The 14,311-nt window shown below is 34.9% G+C and overlaps 1 protein-coding gene across 5 annotated transcripts in view; it reads left to right on the forward strand.

Moving 5' to 3' along the window:
- LOC106663673 (protein yippee-like 2) overlaps nt 1–13,892 on the forward strand; it is a 110,904-nt gene extending 97,012 nt beyond the window's left edge. For all 5 annotated transcript variants that reach the window (XM_014388682.2, XM_014388684.2, XM_014388683.2 and 2 more), the window contains exons 4-6: nt 6,694–6,737; nt 11,096–11,204; nt 11,284–13,892. In XM_014388682.2, coding sequence (XP_014244168.1) covers nt 6,694–6,737; nt 11,096–11,204; nt 11,284–11,376 — 246 coding nt within the window. In that variant the 3' untranslated portion in view covers nt 11,377–13,892. The remainder of the gene's footprint in view (nt 1–6,693; nt 6,738–11,095; nt 11,205–11,283) is intronic.
- Nucleotides 13,893–14,311: the final 419 nt, after the last annotated feature.

The following is a 14,311-nucleotide window of genomic DNA, read 5'->3' on the forward strand; positions in this document are numbered from 1 at the left end:
ATCAAAATTTTAGTCGGATGATGTAAGTTAGTTTACCTGATTTGAGCATGCATTACACATTATGGTTTTACCCCTTCATCTTATTTCCCTTAATAATTAAAAAGTTATGGATATTTTTAATATTTTATTAAATATTATTAGTGTTTCTTTTATTTTTTTATTAATTGGTTTATATTAAAATTGATATTTTTCGACAGAAATATACAGCTTTTTTCGCGTGTCCTTTTTCGATTTCAAACTTGAAGTGACTATCGCGTAAGTACGCATGGGTTGGGTTAGGTTAAGCGGAGAACAACATACTTATTTTAATATCAACCAAATTAACCGAGATCAAAAATTCATTCGTTTTTATTTATTTTTTTAAATTAATTTTAATGGTTTGTTAGAAAATTGGTCAAAACAACGGAATACCATTTTTTGATATAATGAATTTATCTTACAATTTATTACACGGTTTTGCTGGTAAAATTTAACTAACAATTTATTTCATGGTTTTGCTCATAAAATTACACTGTCGAGTAGCGTCAGAACAGGACATTCATATTTTTTGTAGTTTATTTCAAACTATATATATGTAATTTTGTCGTTATATTAATAACAACATTCTTATTTTAATATAAACCAAATTTACCCGTACCCTTGGAGCCGTCAGTATACCAGTAGGAATTTCCCTTTAGTGGTGTTACTTTGGCCCATTCTTCCCGTTCTGGTATTAGTACTTTGTACTTTTTGGTTTTGGAGTAGAGGCATCATTTGGCATACCTAGAATGGCACCTGCCTGTATCTCCTCCCTCAGCTTCCATTGTTTATTTACATGGCCTATCCTAGCAGATGGTTGTCCATTTATGAGCCTTTGGGCTGCTGCTCTGGCTTCTCTTTGGATTAAAATGTGAAGTGGTGGGAGGTTTAACAAAACTCCCAGGGCTGCAGGTGGCGCTCATGGCACCAGTGAAACTGAGACAAGCTTGTCTTTGGGTGCCAATTGATAGCCTTATTGCTTTTGCCTGAAGAGTTTTGGTCCACCACATCACCGACCCATATGTCAACATTGGTTTTAGGACACAGGTCATAGGGTCATTTTGGGGTATAGACCCCAGTTCTTGGCGCAGAGCCTTCTGCACCTCCCCCTAGGCGATTTTCGCTCTTTGGGTAGTTTTAGTTAGATGTGAGTTCCGACCGGAAACAAATTGAATATCTTCCTTTCCCAAATAGATTTGCAACACAGGATGCAGAATAAGATTGTTTTTTTCAATTTTGCATGTATTGGAAAACCCTTCGCACTCTAAAACTAATTATTGCAATTTGACACAATTTCTCTGTAACAATGTAAGTTTTTTTAATCTAATCACCCTACTTAGCTACTTACTATTCAATTTGAGGCCCAATTTACAATCGCTAAGTTTCGCTTTTTTAACAGCTGACACAGATGGATCGCGTGAGGCTTTCGAAAAATATTTTAACTTTTAATTCTGAAATTGATGTGTCAATCAAGAGGGATGTATTAATGCAGATATCCACAAAAGTCTGATTCATCGCCAATTTTTCAGTCGTTGAAACAAGAGCTGAAAACGGCAAAATCCGAGATGGATTGTTTTTTGGCACAGACCCATTAAATAGTTGTGCCTGCTATAAATAATGCCCGGTCCCTAGGCCAAGGTGAATAAGGACACACCCCGGCACCCTAACGGTACCTCATCCCGGGCTGACTGAAATACCCCTGACATCTCCCCTCCGTCATTTAACACGAAAATCATCCCCGCCTGTTTTAAAGTCATCGACGCAAATTTTACACAAAATACATTGAAAAAAAATCTTTTGGTGCTCGGTTGGTATTTGTTATAGGCCAATCGGCACGATCAGAAAAGACAACTAAATTTTGATTGTTGCTAATCATGCTGGTCCATCTATTCTTGCAGTTTTGGTTTGTCAACGTGATTCATCATCTTTAAGGTTGATTTGTGTTTGTGGTACGCACGACGATAGGAAACGACAAAAGTACAAGTTTTATTAAGCCGCAGATTTCAATAATAAATACATCAACATCAGCAACCATTTTTTGACCTTAGCTATCTATCATCAGTAATCGGTAATCGTTAGTTTTTGTATCCTGTATACATTCTCTGACCCCCAGAATATATACATTTATTGCAGACAATCTTTTACCGATCTCAAAATGGGACGTGCGTCTGTGATTGGCATCCATAAAAACAAAATAGATCAAGCATGGCTTGAAACATTAGCAAAATTGGATAAAATTTCGATTCTTGCAGGACACAATGTGAAAAGTGTAAATATTAGTTCTTGCATTGATTTTCGCGTGTTCATAAGAATATATATATATNTATATATATAAAGTGAAAGGTTTATGGGCCGACAAACAGCTGAGGTCATCGCCGGCCCTCCGCGTGTATCCATAAGAATATAAATCAACTACTTTCTAGTATGTAAATTTCACTGCTGCAATATACTCTTTGTATTGTGTATTATTTATTAAATAAAGTATTATTGTTATTTTTATTTTTTAAGAGGGTATTTCAACTACGAGGTTATATGAACTCTCGAGGTACAGTGTTTAAAAAATATCCATTTGCAAAAATGTCGGGTTTCGAATGCAGAGCCGCTGGATTCGAACCCGAGATCTTTACCTTACGATGATGAGGGCGGCCGCGTCAATGCCTAAACCGTTGCAGCCACCGAGCCACACTATTTTTTTCTTCTTTTTTTTAACGGAGAGCTTTAGTGAAGATATACTTCATTTTAACTTATTAAATTGACTAGATTTCGTGGTCCAATTGACCAAATAACATTTTTCAATTAATTTTTATGTACTTAGTTTGTAAATAAACTCCATTTCTCGTCTTTTCTCCATTTTAATCCAATTGTATTCTCTTTGACCATGGAAAGACATCATCTTGAACCAGAGGTTTCCAATATTATTGTGAGAATGAGTCATTGAGGTCACGGGCAAGTGGATATCGTAGAGGTAGTTGGCGTTTCTCAGAGCTTGGTCTTGCGGGATTTAGCCCGATTCCGAGAGACTGGAAGTGCCAATCTGGTAGTCGATCTCTGTGCATTACGACGCTAAGGGAGAACAGAAATATTGTCATTGCTGCAAGACGGAACCCCGGAACCCTTTCCATAGTGCCCGCCAGATCTTAAATGAAGTACAAGATGGTCGGACAAGGCCATTATCAACACAAACGATTCGTAATCGTTTGTGGGAAGTTGGCCGAACATTTAGGCCCCTTTGAGACGACCTGCATCAACAGCCCGCCATCAGCAACTCAGGAAAATGTGGCGCAGCGCCTAGAAGAGAACAACAATTAGAAAGCTACTATGTTTACAGATGAGTCGCGTTCCTATGTGAGAGTTCTAGTTTTTTCTGCTATCACTATACAGACAGAAACTCGACTCATCCGTCCTCCCTTAGCGTCGTATGCGCAGAGATCGACTACCAGATTGGCACTTCCAGTATCTCGGAATCGGGCTAAAGCCCGAGAGTCCATGCTCTGAGAAACGCCTCGATGACTCAGTCTCACCATAATATTAAATCGAATTATCAACTTATCACGTCCCATTGCGGTCGTGTACGAAAACATTGAGAAGATAGACGAAGAAAACTGTAAATTGATTGGAAAAGTTAACTTTGCCTATCGTGCTGTAAAATCAATAACCCTAACCATCTCTACTTTTGAAACGGATGTTACTGTTATAAATTATTTTCGTGGCAATACGAAAACTTAGTAACATCGACATGAATTGAATTGTGGAGGCTTGGATTGATGTCGGCTTGGCGCATGGTTAAGCGAGATTGCAGACACCGACACACAGACCGCTACGCCTGACTGTCAGGACGGTTTAGCATGTCTAGCGCCTGTTTTTCCAGCATCCCTTGTAGTTATAGTCCCTATAAATCTCCAACTGACTTTCAAGATATTTACAAATAATATTTAAAAACATTTATTATTTATTAAAAATAATTATTTTGGTTTTCTTCATAATTAAAATTAATATGCCAACGTTACATCTGATATCAAAGAAGTTTAATTTTAGTTGGTTTATGCTAAAAAGAGAGAACTAAGCAAGAACTAAGAAAAAACCGATTCATCAAATCGTTTTCACAAATGTAAACGCTGTCTGTCCCTCTGGTACGCTATTACCAACGGGGTTTGGGTTTAGCGTTTAAAGTCAAGGGAGAACTGCAATTATGGAATGAGATTCAGTTTATTTTGGTTGAGTTTCACAGAATTGTATTGGTGTAGACAGTTTATCATAGGATATTTACATAAAATTACTTGATAGGTCTGACTAGAATAAGATATAAGGAAACCCGATTATGTTTCCTGGCTTAGCGCTATATGCTAGTGACAGAATTTAACTTCTGAATATTGCGTAAATTGCTTCTCCATACAGCACAATTAGAACTATATTGTATTATGTAATTATTTTATTTGCACCAAGAATTATATTTATAACTATCGCTCACTTTATATGTAGTTCAATAGTTGTTATAGAAAATATATTTAACCAGTTTTTGCAACCTATTTTGTCTGACCAACCAGATGATAAATTTACCATGCTGCAACGTTTATTAAATTTTTGTTAACTAATTATGTACTCAATAAGTTTAAACCATGTGTCAATAAATAAATATCCTATATTATAAATATAAATATTGTATGGGTGGTGTTTAGTGACCGTTAGTTAATGATTATTTGGAGATCGTGAGATGCGCTCTGGTGTGACGCAGGTTTTAGAAAAACATTTCCATTATCGTGCCAACGTTTCGATCTTAATTGAAATCATCTTCAGGGGGTTTATAAGCATGTTTAAATTATACAAATACATGTAGGATGTGAAAAGTGAATTTATACAATGCTGTCATTATTGGGTGTCGTGTTGACAATGCCAGATATTGATGTTTTATGTTTATATTCGTTGGATTTTGTAGGGGTGGGGAGGGAAGTTGGGACAGAAAACATTTTTCCTAGGAGTCGGCTTCTTTGAGGTAAAAGGAGCCGACAATGGGAAAGAATTGGTAATGGTTCGGCCTGATTATCCTTTCAGGATTATACAGACGGGGATAATTAGGGAAAGGAAAGCCAAATTGTGGAAGAATTAGACTATGTAGAAAAGTTTGATGTTTGGAATGTGGTGATTGTTTTATATGTTTATGTTTTGTGTGGTGTGATGATGATATATGTATGTCATTTATATTGAATTTAATTATTGATATTAGCGTAGTTGCGACTGTAATTGATTGTCTGTTCGGTAATTGATGCTGTGTTTATTGATGTAAACCATTTCTAAAAATGTTATGTTTGTTTGTTTCTTTCTGTGTGTAATATTTTTGAATTGTTGAAGTCGAAATTGTTTTGGTGTTCAAAATGGTGGGTAGCCAGTTCTGTAGGATTTTGCTTGGGTTTTTTGCAATCATAGATATATGTTGCTTTACTCTCTTGTCCAGATATTGGGGATGTAAGACCGATGTAAGTTGCCGGACAGTTTAAACAGTTGATTTTGTAAATTACGCCAGACTTATTTGTTACTGGTGTGCGATCTTTAATTTTGGAAAAAAAATCCAACGTATATAAACATATAACATCAACATCTCACTGGCACTTTCAACACGACACCCAATAATGACACATCTAGAAAATAAACACTTTGAGTGAGTACAAATACGTTGATTGTGTCTGAAATTTCTAGCTAAAAAATTCGCTTTTTTCACATCGTACATGTATTTGTATAATTTAAACAATGTTTATAAATCCCAAGCCCTGAAGATGATCTCAATAAAGGTCGAAACGATGGCACGATAAAGAAAATGTTTTTCTAAAACCTACGTCACACCAGGCCGCATCTCACGATCTCCAAATCGTAAATATCATATTTTATTATATTCTACATTGTTGTAAAGAAAAGTTATATTTGAATTATACCATTTGAATAATTGTATAATAGGAAAGATATGGCTTTTCGATTTTTGAATATTCGGTTAGGGTAGTAAGAATTTAGTAGTATAGTAAGGTATTTTTCATGCTGTTCTGCTCAAATAGGAATGGTTTTAAATTATTCAGACGGAGTGAATATTTACGACATGAACCAATTTACAACGTTTCATCCCGACTACCGAATCCATTGGATCATACTGATGTTTGCAGGTGGCGGGTGTTGTTCTGAGCCAGTTTTGGGGTCATGGTCGAGTCCCTTTGTTTTTCTCTGACGTCAACACCGCTCAATAAACCCACACCACCGATATCCACGTGATCCTCCCAACGGTCCAGATTATGCTCGGCATAACAGCATTGGTGACCTTCAAATTTTGACAGACGTCTGGTGGAATCCCGTACTGCTCCTCATTACAGTTTTTGACGTTTTACTTACTTTTTCGTCAATTTCTTTTTGTCCGGTATATCGAAATCATTAGTTGAAATCCATTATATTTTCGTGGTCCGATTGACCAAATAACTTCTTTCAATTAATTAATCTTTATGTAAGGTATTGGTCGAAATGAAAAAGTCAGTGTCACGAGCGGGATTCGAACCCACGACCTTCGGCTAAATACTCCGCTGCTCTACCACTGATCGTGTCTTCGATCCACTCGGACATCAACGTCCGACTTCAACCTACCTTTCGATTTTTCCCTCTTTTTTGCCAATTAGTTGAAATGTTTGTTTTTCTTTGTTTCAGTCTTTCCAAGGGAGTCAAGGCAGAGCCTATCTCTTCAATTCTGTGTAAGTAAACGAATTTTACCAATAACTATTTTGCTGGTTACAATCCCTAGGCCATTCATCTTCAAAACAAAACCAAATTTGTACAGTCCCGTGGCGGGAAAAATAGACGAAACTTTTCGAATTACCAATAAAAGACGAAAAAACGTCAATACAGTTGATTTTTTAAAACTAGTCAAATGCAACCATTTATTACAATTTATATTATTTATTTAAATCTAATAATAAATGCACCTAGATTTACTTAGTATTGTCCTAGTTTAACTAGTACTTGATTGACCTCGCAAATTTTAAAAAATTAACTCAAACGATTCACGCTTCTTCAGATGTATTTGAGATAACTGTGCAGCATGCTGAACTGGGTGTTGAGGTGGGTTTGAATGCGTAAAATGGAATTATCTATATGCGGTGCTTATAAGCATACTGTGCGATCACGATGTCGACGTGCGGGATGTACTGAACTGTGGGATGGTAGTATGAGCATTTTTTTTATATCAACCCTCAGGATGCCGGTGTTTTTTAAAAAAGCCCATTTGTAAGTATGTCGGGTTCGAATGCAGGGCCACTGGATTCAAACCCGGGACCTTTACCTTACAGTGATGAGTGCCATGTCAATGCCTAAACCGTTTAAGCCACCAACGCCCCTGTGATGATAGTATGATACTACTTTACCATTGAACTTTTTTTTAAGTGGTGGGAATTTACGGATTTTTTAAACTTCTTATCATCTATTTCGACTGCTGTTCTATGTCGTAGTTTTTATCTTTTCTTAGCACATGACTCTAATTTGGGGATACTTTATGATTCGCGACCAACTGATCCTTTGTTTTTAATTTAATTTTCAGCCTGATTATATTTTCAATATGAAAGATAAAACTATCACAGTCAGTGATTATATTGTCTAGCTCAATTTTACTAGGTCTACTCGGTTTTCTGACTACCGCTCCGTTTAGTGTTAATATAATGCGAGAGTGATGAGAACTTAAATCAAAATTTTTCTCAATGTATTGTTTTTTGTTCATTTTGGTCTCTTAAAGTCAAACTGATCAGTCTTTGTGATAGTGCTTGAAAAAGATCCATAATTTCTTGCATTATTGCCAGCATTGTAACTAGATTTGGTTCTTGAATCTTCATGTTTGTAGCCACAAATATTATTCCATCCTACAATTTTCCGGAAGTAATTTCTCTAGTCTTAGAAATTGTCTGTTTTTCACTTGCCTACTTTACAGGACACTCATTTTTTCCCCTTCATCCAAGCTCAAGAGTATTGATTTTAATATACCGCAAGCAAAATGTGTACAAATTTAAACATAAAACAAAATTCACTAATTGCGTGGTCCGCTTGACCAATTAATAGATTACAATTAATTAAGGTTTGTAGTTGAGATAAAAAGTCAATGGCACGAGCGGGATTCGAACCCACGATCTTCGGCTTGATACGCCGCTGCTCTACCACTTGAGCTATCGTGACCTCGATCCACTCGGACACCAACTTCCCATCTCAACCGCACCTTTTGAATTTTCCCTCCTTTTTGCCATTTTTCAAATGTCGTGTAATCGGGTTGGATTCTCGACGACTCGATTACATGACATGTGCGGTTGAGATGGGAAGTTGGTGTCCGAGTGGATTGAGGTCACGATAGCTCAAGTGGTAGAGCAGCGGCGTATCAAGCCGAAGATCATGGGTTCGAATCCCGCTCGTGCCATTGACTTTTTATCTCAACTACAAACCTTAATTAATTATAAAACAAAATCTGGTAAATAAAAATAAAATAAACAATCTAGCTCTTGAGTACGGAGATACCCAGTGGTGACCCTTGTAGGCTACGGCTCACTGTCCAACTTGTCACGTTTTGTGTATCAGGATTGATACATCTTTCACAAAAGGAATATTAATGGTAGTAGTAATTAAGGTCATTATGAATTGTACGATTAGATACGTAGAAGAAAGCGTTTACTATTTTCCAGTTTTTGGGGGAGTCTGAATGTGATGATAGTTGTAATGTTTGGTTGAACCCTAAAGTTCAATTCCTTTATTATCTTGTATCTTTAGAATCTTGTATCGTTTGTTGTGAAGTAGTGTGTTTTATAATGTCTAGTCAGTTCCAGGTTCTTTAATATTTAGGTGTATTCCATGTTAGTCATCTGTCAACATTCTGTCCAACATAGCAGACATGATTAGGTAGATCACTTTGCTGTTTATCTTTCCCAAATCTTCACTTCAACATCATAGATTCTGATTATGTCACAGATCTAAAAAATCCTACACTCCTTTCATCTTTTCCTCCTAAACCGTTCTCTCCGTTCAGTATGTTCAGTATGCTATACGCTACCTCAAACCCCCTGAAACACCTTCCCTGGAATCCATAATATTCATTACTTATACATTTATTTCAGTCTACATACAACCTACTCTTCTTCCCAGGTTAATAGAAATAATTGAGGTAGGGAGAATACTTCATTTGTGAATAGAACTATCCTTTACAACTAGTACCCTTTTTCCTGGAAACATTCCATCATCCTTATGATTCTCAAGCCCCAAAAACACAATCAAACTTCCTACAGGCTCATCAGTCTGCTAGCAATTATAGGAAAAGTTCCAGATCGTTTTTTTCTTAAAACGAATCTCCCAATCCTAAATACACCAAAAAATTATTTCCAACTATCAGTTTGGTTTGCGCAGCTATCACTCGCTAGTAAAACAGTTATTTTATTTTTGCCTTCCTTGATTTGGGACAATATTGTTCGGAGGCCTTCCTTAACGTGACCCAGGCTTTTTATAGAGTTTGGCATCCAGGCTTGCAGTTCTTGCCCAAAGACATTCTTCTCTTTACCTTATCCGTTGAAGTCACCTCACAGATCAGTACTTCCGGGCTATTGAAGGGTCGGCGTCTTCCCCAAACTAGCTTACCCTTCCTGGTGAGTCTCAGGGCATTGATCTGGCCCCGTACTGTTGTAGTACTCTCCCATCCTCAAACTACCACCGTAACCCTTGCACACGATACAGTGATCCTTTCAAGTCCCTGATCCAGTCATTTCCACTTAAAGCCTTCAGGAACATGTCACACTACTGGAGTCTTGATGTGAAAAAAAAAAAATCTGAGCGTACGGCATGACCAAATTCCAGCAAGCTGCCATGTGTATCTTTACTTGAACCAATCCACCCGGTTTTTGTCACCCTAATATCTTTGCCTTCTCTTAAGATAGGCTTTTGAAATTTGAAACATAAATTAAGCATAGGTCGCTTAGGATATCGTAAAAAATTTGAGCACTTAATATTATGCCTTTTTGAAAGGGAAGAATTTCAAAATTTGCATATTTTTTACTTACTCACTCACTGGTCATCAAAGTTACAAGGTACTTCCCGAATAGTTAGAAACATGACATTCGGTAAAACTGTAGGTTTTATATATTAAGTAAAGAAAAAAATCTAAAAATTGCAATTTTCCCAAAATTAATGTCTGTTTAGGGGAGGAGGGCGTAGTCTCATCTTCAAATTGTAAGACACTTCCTAAGGTCATAGGTAGAAATGTGAAATTTGGTACAAAGGAACGAAATGTATTGTAAAAATAGGTAACAATCTGAAAGATCAGGGCTCATGTGATGATGCGGAGAAACATTATGTCAGTTTAGGCCTTGTCAACGGATTCATTGGCACTCTTGAGCAAGCCATATGGGACGTTGTACATAAACTCAAGTTAAAGTTCTCGCATGGCTTAGTGTAGGAATGGATTCCAACCAAGTTTGAAGTCATCAGCCAATCTTACGTGCACTAACATCAGTTTCCAGCCATAAACCTAGGAGGTTTAAGTTCATCAAATGCTTTATTGGACATTGGTAACTCAATATCCTTGTGTGGCCAAGCGTAAGTCCACATTGAAAAGCTTCCAGGGAGTTCACCAGATTAACTTTGATCCCTCCCAGGTGAAGACCTAGGATGGTGCGATAGTGTTAAGCAATAAAAAAAAAAAAAAAAAAAAAAAAACAGTGGAGTGAGATTGGCCATAGATTATAATTTATTCTTTGTATAAGCATGGTTGAATTTTTCTTTAGTACCAAATAATTTTTTTAAAATAAATTTTAAAAAATTAAATCTGTATTAGTTTAGTAATAGAATCCCATTGAGGCAGTACATAATTTACAAAGACAGTTAACAGAAAATGAGGAAAAAGCTGGGGTTTTTTTTTTTTTTCATATTATATCACAGAAACTGCATTACAAAATTGTCGTTGTGAATGATTTAAAAAGAAAAATTATCCTCTGTCACATTTGATTAAAAAAAATGAAATGTAGAGATTTTGTAAGCACTCACCTTATATTTTGACGGCCATTTTTTTATTTATTTTTTTTTTTTTTTTAAGCGTGAATGTTGGGTGCGGCCCAGCAGAAGAACGAGTTTTACTCACGGGCCTCCATGCAGTCGCTGACATTTACTGCGAGTGCTGCAAGACAACACTCGGCTGGAAATATGTAAGTAGAGATACACAAGCAGATTTTTTTATGTAGAATGCTTTACACAGAAATTTTCACATTGTTGTCTCGTTTACAGGAGCACGCATTCGAGTCAAGTCAGAAATACAAAGAGGGAAAGTACATCATTGAACTCGCACACATGATCAAAGAGAACGGTTGGGACAACTAGCATCAAGCCACTAGCAGTTCTTGGCGTAGCCTAGAAAGAAATTTTTCATTTGAAGACAGAGACTTTCTGACATCCTAGCTGTGTGGATTGTTTTATTTGTCAGTGTACGCCCTGATGTATCCTAAACTCGTTTTATAATTATAAGTGTGTTTATGTGTTGATAATAATTTCAGTATTAATTTTTCTCTCTGTTTTTCTTTTTCTTATCACCCAACGATGTCATCTTGCATTTGATTTTTCATTCTCAATGGATTCATGCATATTGTCACATTTTAAATCGAATAGTCATGTGCAATAGTTTTTAATAAATAAAAAAAAAGAAAAAGAAAAGAAAGAACTTGTCACCTATTGAGACAATTTAAATATGGGTTTCATTGCTCAGGAAGCACAAGTTTCGAAGAAAAAGAATATATATTTGCTGTTAGCCAATAAGTGCAGGTTGTGTATATCAATGTGTTAAGAATTTTTTTATATTGATGCATACATTGTAACATGCTTAGTCTAGAACACGATTGTAAGAGGGTGAAAGTGAGAGAGAAACTGACTCTGAAAATTTTTGTTTGGAATTCAATCATAATTAAGGCTGCACTCTGTGACTAAAAACACGCTGTCAATGTTTCATCGCAGCGTTTCCGACCGACTTGCTGGTATTGTGAAAATTGTATCACTGTTGTTGTTATCACAAGTTTCTTTCATTGTGCATATTTTGTCCAGGAGTTAGTTATAAAGAGTTAAATATGAAGAAATCCTTCCAGTTTTATATTCTGTACAATACACCATGAATTGTAAAACAGATTATCGAAAAGGAGAATAAGTCATTTACATGTATACATATGTATATAATGTCATGGAAATTATTTTCTATGAAACCTAACTTTCCAGACTCCCCTCCCCAAAGTAAATATTTGATCTTTGTTTTAATAAATTTGTCCATGATCTCACATAGTTATAATATTTTCTGTTTTATATAATTATATACGTTTATGTATATATTTTTTTTCCATTGAAATTTATCACTTTTTATTGAACTTGTTAAGATAATTCCCATTAGCTCAATATCATTTATAAAAAGCGAAGTGCACATAATTATTGTGCATATCCCTAATACAAAATATTGTAAATGTATTATTTAAAAAAAAAAAAAAAAACTTTCTGAGAATCTAGACTGAAATATTGGAAGTTTCCAGTGTTCATTGAAAAAGTAGTCCTACATCATGATAATAATTGAAAAAAAAAGAAAATTACAGTCATGGCTATATCTAAAAGACAAAAATATTTATTTAAAAAGATAAAAAACTGAAAGCTCATTTCAGCCTAAATGCATTTGTGGTTGTTTGTCACTGAAGCGTTTTCCCCTTTTCCTTATCCTACCCCAAATATCACTCGCAATAAATTGTTAAATATTGTACTGGAATAATATTTGTGGCTCAGAGACACACCACAAGAAGAAAAAGTGGAATATATTTTTTTAATAATCAAATATAGATCAATTTCAAAAGTTGGATCAAACAAATGGAAGTTCTGGAGCAAGCCATTGTAGAAAAATGACGAAAGAAAAAAAATGTGCTGTGTACTTAATTTTAGTAACAAGACAATTTTTTTTTTTTTTTTTTTTTTTTCAGAGTCTAGTCTATTGTAAATATTTTTGATGTTTTAAGAGCCAACATTGCTTTGTGTTTTTTTATTCTTTTTGTACCTATTGTTATTATTGATATATTATATAAATGTGATTTATGTGGATGAGAGTCATTGTGAAAGGATTAAAGATTGATACGTTAGATTACAAAAGAGGGAATGTAGTTTGCATCCGCCTGGATACCAAGCTGGTGCCTGAATGTGTTAGGAGGACCAAAAATATTATTTTAAAAAATAGACAGTAAGAATGTATAACTTGTTTTTTATCTATATATATATTGATTAAAAATTATATAATAAAACTATTGAATTAAATATATATTTTGGATTATTTTCATTAGTAGTTCATAGTCGGAGAGGAGGTTTTATAATTACGAGCTTTCGATATGATGTTTATTGTAATTGTTAAGTAAGATTTAATGTTGAACGATTAGTTTTAACTCGGTTATTGCCATAGTGCAGTGCTTGTGCATTGTGAGTAAAAGTGATGTATAAACAAACTATTATTATTTTATACAATTGAAAACTTTGTAAAACATTTATAAATAATAAAAGAGATAAAAAGGAAGCAAAACAGTTATAAATTTTATTGTGTCATATACTGTAAACAGCTCTATTTCACTGGCCTATCTTGAATGTATTTTGAAAGGATATATCCTGCATAATGTGTCACGATAGTCGTAACTTTTGAGGGAATGAGATAATAGAATAGCTGTTGAAATTGTGATATACGTATATAATGTAACAATATGGGTTGACATAGGTCCTTATTATAGCTATTTTCTCATGATGTCTACTATGTATTGTTAACACATGTTTATGAATATTGCTGTAATAGTCGCTAAGGCGCATCGCTTAATAATAGATATTTATAAACATCATCTGTATTTTTTTTTTAACCCACAGATATACAAATATACCGTCAAACTATTAGAAAAGCGTTGATAGATTACAAAGTGCTAGGTGTCATTATGGCTACAAGTGTACATATAAATCAAGTGATTCAAAATGAGACACCTTTAAAATTCTATTGAAAATTATTCATTTACATATGACATTCTTCTTCAAGTTCTTAAGGGAATTAAAGTGTATATGCTCAATGTTTGCACATAATAAAAAGGGGGGAATTAAATATAATGAAAACAAGAAAAGGGAAACAAAATGGAAATAGATTTCAATGCAAAGAACAAAAAAAAGTAACAATGTTAAGAGAGAGAAGGGGAAATGATATAAAAGTTCTTATGTTTTCTACTGGAGAAATAAATGGAAGATACATAAAACATGCATAAAATATCGATAA

This window comes from Cimex lectularius, unplaced genomic scaffold (genome assembly GCF_000648675.2).
Source record: "Cimex lectularius strain Harlan isolate CLEC.00 unplaced genomic scaffold, Clec_2.1 scaffold100, whole genome shotgun sequence".
Lineage (NCBI taxonomy): Eukaryota > Metazoa > Arthropoda > Insecta > Hemiptera > Cimicidae > Cimex > Cimex lectularius.